The following is a 6,159-nucleotide window of genomic DNA, read 5'->3' on the forward strand; positions in this document are numbered from 1 at the left end:
CTCACGTTCTCTCTCTCTCTCTCTCTCCTCTCACTAAAATCAATTTTTTTAAAAAAGTAAAGGCCCTGGCCAGTTAGCTCAGTGGTAGAGCGTCGGCCTGACGTGCAGAAGTCCTGGGTTCGATTCTCGGCCAGGGCACACAGGAGAAGCGCTCATCTGCTTCTCCACCCTTCCCCCTCTCCTTCCTCTCTGTCTCTCTCTTCCCCATCCACAGCCAAGGCTCCATTGGAGCAAAGTTGGCCTAGGCACTGGTGCTAGAATGGCTCCGGCTGCAATGAGCAATACCCCAGATGGACAGAGCATCGCCCCCCGGTGGGCATGCTGGGTGGATCCCGGTCCGGCACATGCGGGAGTCTGTCTGTCACCCACTTCTCATTTCAGGAATAAATAAATAAATAAATAAATAAGAAAATATCAACTAAACATAAATTATATAGCATAATTTGAGCTAGAGAGACCCTTAACTAACTTAGCTTATCAGAAGTTCAATTTTATATATATATATATTTGTATTTTTCTGAAGCTCGAAACAGGGAGGCAGTCAGACAGACTCCCGCATGCACCCTACCGGGATCCACCCGGCACGCCCACCAGGGGGCGATGCTCTGCCTATCCCGGGCGTCGCTCTGTCGCGACCAGAGCCACTCTAGCGCCTGGGGCAGAGGCCAAGGAGCCATCCCCAGTGCCGGGGCCATCTTTGGCTCCAATGGAGCCTCGGCTGCGGGAGGGGAAGAGAGAGACAGAGAGGAAGGAGGGGGAGGGGTGGAGAAGCAGATGGGCGCTTCTCCTGTGTGCCCTGGCCGGGAATCAAACCCGGGACTCCCGCACGCCAGGCCAACGCTCTACCACTGAGCCAACCGGCCAGGGCCATAAGTTCAATTTTTCAAAGAAAAATTTGAATAAGCAATAATGAAACTCTTACCAGGCCTGATGTGGTATCTTTACATCACTGTCTCTAGCCTGACTGCTTTTCATATCAATACTGAGAATCACTGTGTGCACAGAGCTCACGTGTTGTCGTTTGTTAATCTGTGTGAACATCTAAAGATGATTTTGGCAGAACGGATTTTGCCTTAGAAGATATGGTGGCTTTCACCTTTGGAGTTAAAAATCTTTATACAAGTTGTTGTTTTTCTTTCCATTCAGTGAGAGGAGGGGAAGCAGTGACAGACTCCCGCATGCGCCCAGATCAGGATCCACCAGGCAAGCCCACTAGGGGGCGATGCTCTGACCATCAGGGGCCCTTGCTCTGTTGCAACAGCAGCCATTTTTTAGCGTCTGAGGCAGAGAAGCCATCCTCAGGACCCTGGGCCAATAGCTCCAGTACAGCCATGACTGTGCCATGACTGCAGGAGAGGAAGGGAGGAGAGAAAGAGGAGCGAGAGGAGAAGCATATGGGCGCTTCTCCTGTGTGCCCTGACGGGGAATCACACCCGGGACATCCACACCCCAGGCCAAGGCTCTACCACTAGGCCAACCAGCTTGGACCACAAGTTTTCTTTATTTCTGTTTTCTTATATTTCTTACATACCATTTCATTGTTAAGAGTTCTTATCTAACACGGATTTCAGGATCTTAAGTTAGTTTGGCTTTTAATCACTGAGTGAAAAGGGGACAAGACAAACCTTAGCTGTTTTTCCTAAACTGTAGTCTGTCCTGGCCTCAGAGATACATAAGAGAAGTTCTGGTTTTCTTTACATTCATTTACCTATTCAGAACATTAAAGGAAAATATGTATAGTATTAGAATCCCAGGTCCTATACCTTTTCTTACAGATCTGTGTAAATAAATCTAATTCCTATTTCACGACAACATAAATCCAAACTGATAGTCTATAAGGGAAATTTTTTCCACCCAAAATGTAGATACTAAATTCATTAACCCAAATAGAATTATTTACTATACTGGGCTCATTTCTTGCCCAAAGGAGCATACCACACCAATAATAATAACGACTACAATTTGGAACTGAGAAGTCTACCCTGTCAGCGTCTGAATAACCTGAATTATTCCAAGAGTGGAAAGCTGACAATAACCGCTGCAAAAGCAAATGCTGAGTCCCTGATCTCATCCTGCTCCTATTTTCTAGGGTTGAAAAGAACCTTTCTTCACGCTGACGGCCTAGATTCCACAAAGGAAATAAAAGCAGGTATCCCGCTTCCCTTTTGAAGCAAACTCGGAAAAGCCCATTAAACTGCGAGATGCCCCGGGGAAGGGAAATCGTTTTGGAGGAGGGAAGTGCTGGGCGCCCCGTCTCGGTGCCTTCCCGGGCCTGTGCCTGGCGGACCCCTCACGAAGACGGCAGAAGGAGCACACTGGAAAGCGACAAGCCGTCTCTCACCTTCACTTGAAGTTGCTGCCTGGAGTCCGCCATCTCCTCAGCAGCTGCGTACAGCCCCGACATCTTTCCACCGCTTTGCAGCTGGCGCCTTCCCGCCAATATTGGGCAGGAGGCGGGGCCTCAGGCAGGGGAGGCGTGGCGACGCAGGCGGGCTCGGAAGTCGGCCGGCCTGGGTGGGGCGAGGCGCGGGCGGTCTCTTAAAGAAGAAAGTTTACCAGCCTCACCCCAAACTAAAATTCCTTAAGGATGAGACAGAACTGAATGGACATTTTCACCTGGGATACTGGTGATTTTGATGCTTCTGGTGCCAGGATCTCGCTTTGAAAAAATAGTGGCGCTCTTGCTAAGGAGAAATCTCCTTGCCTTGCAATATGAGCCCTGTCGAGATTCAGACTCACTTAGATGCCCAAATGAACAAAAAGGAGAGGAAATGGAGACCAACGTGTAGCCTTTACCTAGGGCTCCCTAGTTTCTTTTAACCCCACCACCAGAATATTATGCCCTATGGCTACCGTATTATCTTCCTAGGAAGGAAAGCATTTTAGGTTTTTTTCAAAAGCTGATAACTTTTAGCTGGTTTAAATTTCACCTGATCATCTGCCCACCAATTAATTAAGATACTAAAGATCTTATAAAAAGTGAATCAAATAGTTTATGTATCACAAAACAACGCCAAACTTTAGTGCACTGTATTTCTTATAGACACAGCCATATTTTTTTCTCCTATTATGAATAATCGCGCCTCAGATAAACCTCATTGGCTAGGAGAAGACCAGTGCACAAAGTTAGATTCTGCCACATTTAAAATTTGTTTTTCCTGTTCACTGGGTTGCAGTGAGCCAAAACAATTGTCTCCCCATCAAATTACTCTCTCTAGACGGCATATTTTGGAGCTGAAAAATTCAGTGTAAAATTAGGGTCCTTTTCTTTTTAGGCCAAAACTGCTCCCTTGTTGGATCTTCCGCTATTTCCTGATGGAGACTTGCCCAGTTTTATTTCTTCTCCCAGCCTAGGCCCAATTATAGAGCACAGGTAAAATAACTTTAGAATTAATCCTATTAACAGCACCTGCAAGGGTCTCCAGGCTCTATACCTGCCAAACTTTCACCACTCCACTCCTTGACTCAAAAATTACTGATAGAAATCAAAGTTTTCTGCCTGACCAGGCAGTGGTGCAGTGGATAGAGTGTTGGACTGAGATGTGGAAGACCCGGATTTAAAACCCCAAGGTTGGCCCTGGCCGGTTGGCTCAGCGGTAGAGCGTGGGCCTGGCGTGCGGGGGACCCGGGTTCGATTCCCGGCCAGGGCACACAGGAGAGCGCCCATTTGCTTCTCCACACCTCCCCCCCTCCTTCCTCTCTGTCTCTCTCTTCCCCTCCCGCAGCCAAGGCTCCATTGGAGCAAAGATGGCCCAGGCGCTGGGGATGGCTCCTTGGCCTCTGCCCCAGGCACTAGAGTGGCTCGGGGCTTCGCATCGCCCCTGATGGGCGTGCCGGGTGGATCCCCGTCGGGTGCATGCGGGAGTCTGTCTGACTGTCTCTCCCCGTTTCCAGCTTCAGAAAAATAAAACCCCGAGGTCCCCAGCTTGAGCATGGGATTATAAACATGAGACCATGATTGCTGGCTTGAGCCCAATGTCGCTGGCTTGAGCAAGAGATCAGTCACTCTGCTGTAGCCCCTGGATCAAGGCACATATGAGGAAGCAATCAATGAACAACTAAGATGCTGCAAGGAAGAATTGATGCCTCCCATCCCTCTACCTTCCCATCTCTCTCTCATGCTAAAAAAAAAAAATGTATATATGTATATATAGCAAACTTTTCACTTTTCAATGTCTCATATATTTATTATACCATGCTATTCCAGACTTCAAGACTTTTCTCATGATGTCCCTTCTCTCTCCAACATATAAAATCCGGTGAAATGTGTTCTGACTTCCAGTTAGCCAACATGTTTTAACAATCCAGCTAGCGAATTGCAGTTGCTTCTGTTATGATTCTCAAGGTCCTTGAAGACTTTCTGAGTAAAATTCAAGCTTCTTTTTCCCCCTATATTTATATTTCTCTTTTTTTTAATTTTTTATTCATTTTAGAAAGGAGAGAGAGAGAGAGGAGAGAGAGAGGAGAGAGAGAGAGAGAGAGAGAGAAGGGGGGAGGAGCAGGAAGCATCAACTCCCATATGTGCCTTGACCAGGCAAGCCCAGGGTTTCGAACCGGCGACCTCAGCATTATATTTCTCTTTTTTTTATTTTAAAATTAAGGCTTCTGGAGGACACCAGGCATTTAACAATATTCCATACTCCTTACAGAGACCTAAGCATGGTAAACACAGAAAATAACTTAATACTTAAGGACTTATATACAAAATATTCTCCAGCCAGGAATGCTTTAATAGATGACCTTCAAAATCTTGAATTGGGAAACCTAAAATTAGAATGTTCAGATTTCAGGCATTGTCCCAGGCCCCTTGTTTGATAGTGTGTGTGTGTGTGTGTGTGTGTGAGAGAGAGAGAGAGAGAGAGAGAGAGAGAGAGAGAGAGAGACTGGCCTAAATCACCAACCACCTCCTGCCCTCTTGTCGACAAAATACACCCCACCAGCCTGACTTGTGGTGGCACAGTGGATAAAGCCTCGACCTGGAACACTAAGGTTGCCAGTTCAAAACCCTGGGCTTGCCCGGTCAAGGCATATATGGGAGTTGATGCTTCCTGCTCCTCCCTCCTTCTCTCTCTCTCTCTCTCTTCTCTAAAATGAATAAATAGCCCTGGCCGGTTGGCTCAGCAGTAGAGCGTCGGCCTAGCGTGCGGAGGACCCGGGTTCGATTCCCGGCCAGGGCACACAGGAGAAGCGCCCATTTGCTTCTCCACCCCTCCGCCGCGCTTTCCTCTCTGTCTCTCTCTTCCCCTCCCGCAGCCAAGGCTCCATTGGAGCAAAGATGGCCCGGGCGCTGGGGTTGGCTCCTTGGCCTCTGCCCCAGGCGCTAGAGTGGCTCTGGTTGCAGCATGGCGACGCCTAGGATGGGCAGAGCATCGCCCCCTGGTGAGCAGAGCGGCGTGCCGGGTGGATCCCGGTCGGGCGCATGCGGGAGTCTGTCTGACTGTCTCTCCCTGTTTCCAGCTTCAGAAAAATGAAAAAACAAAACAAAAACATAAAATGAATAAATAAAAATAATTAAAAATACACCGCACCAGAACCCATTCAGCTTCATCAACTGAGCTACTCAGGTGCTATTAGCAAGATTTCTATCCCAATTAAACTCTAATTCTGAGCTCTCAACAGTCTGAACAAATTGCCTTTCACTATCTCCAAAATTTCTTATTCATCACTATCCCATTTTTCTGTTTCAAATCTAGCCAACAAATGAAACCTTTAAATCTTTTTTTTTTAATTTCCCCATTGATTTAAGAGAGCAAGAGGAAAGGAGGGTGGGGCGAGACAAAGAGAAGCATCAACTCCTTGTTCCACTTAGTTCCATTTAGTTGTGTAAAGTCATTGACTGCTTCTCCAACATGCCCTGACCAGGGATTCAATTCATCACCTCAGCACCCAGAAGGGCTCTCCTTTCATGGAACCACCCCGCCAGGGCCTAAACATTAATTCTGACCTTCCCTGCTGCAAGGGTCTTAACAAACATCGAAGCCCAAAGTTTGCAATTTCCAGCCAGTAAAGGCATCCAAGTACAGCGAAACGCAATACCTGCACTAGAGGGATAACTAGACACATGCGCAGTAACAAACACGACGTTCCAGTGGTGGGCGTGTCCAGACGTCCTCCACTATCCCACAATTCTCTGGTCGAATATTTCCTGTTTTTCTAGCT

The 6,159-nt window shown here is 47.5% G+C and overlaps 1 protein-coding gene across 1 annotated transcript in view; it reads right to left on the minus strand.

The window, feature by feature from the left end:
* Positions 1 to 2,445, minus strand: part of WDR76 (WD repeat domain 76) — a 61,329-nt gene extending 58,884 nt beyond the window's left edge. Inside the window, exon 1 of the mRNA XM_066276653.1 lies at positions 2,342 to 2,445. Within this exon, the coding sequence (XP_066132750.1) occupies positions 2,342 to 2,404 (63 nt within the window). The 5' untranslated portion in view covers positions 2,405 to 2,445. The remainder of the gene's footprint in view (positions 1 to 2,341) is intronic.
* Positions 2,446 to 6,159: the final 3,714 nt, after the last annotated feature.

This window comes from Saccopteryx bilineata, chromosome 4 (assembly GCF_036850765.1).
Source record: "Saccopteryx bilineata isolate mSacBil1 chromosome 4, mSacBil1_pri_phased_curated, whole genome shotgun sequence".
NCBI lineage: Eukaryota > Metazoa > Chordata > Mammalia > Chiroptera > Emballonuridae > Saccopteryx > Saccopteryx bilineata.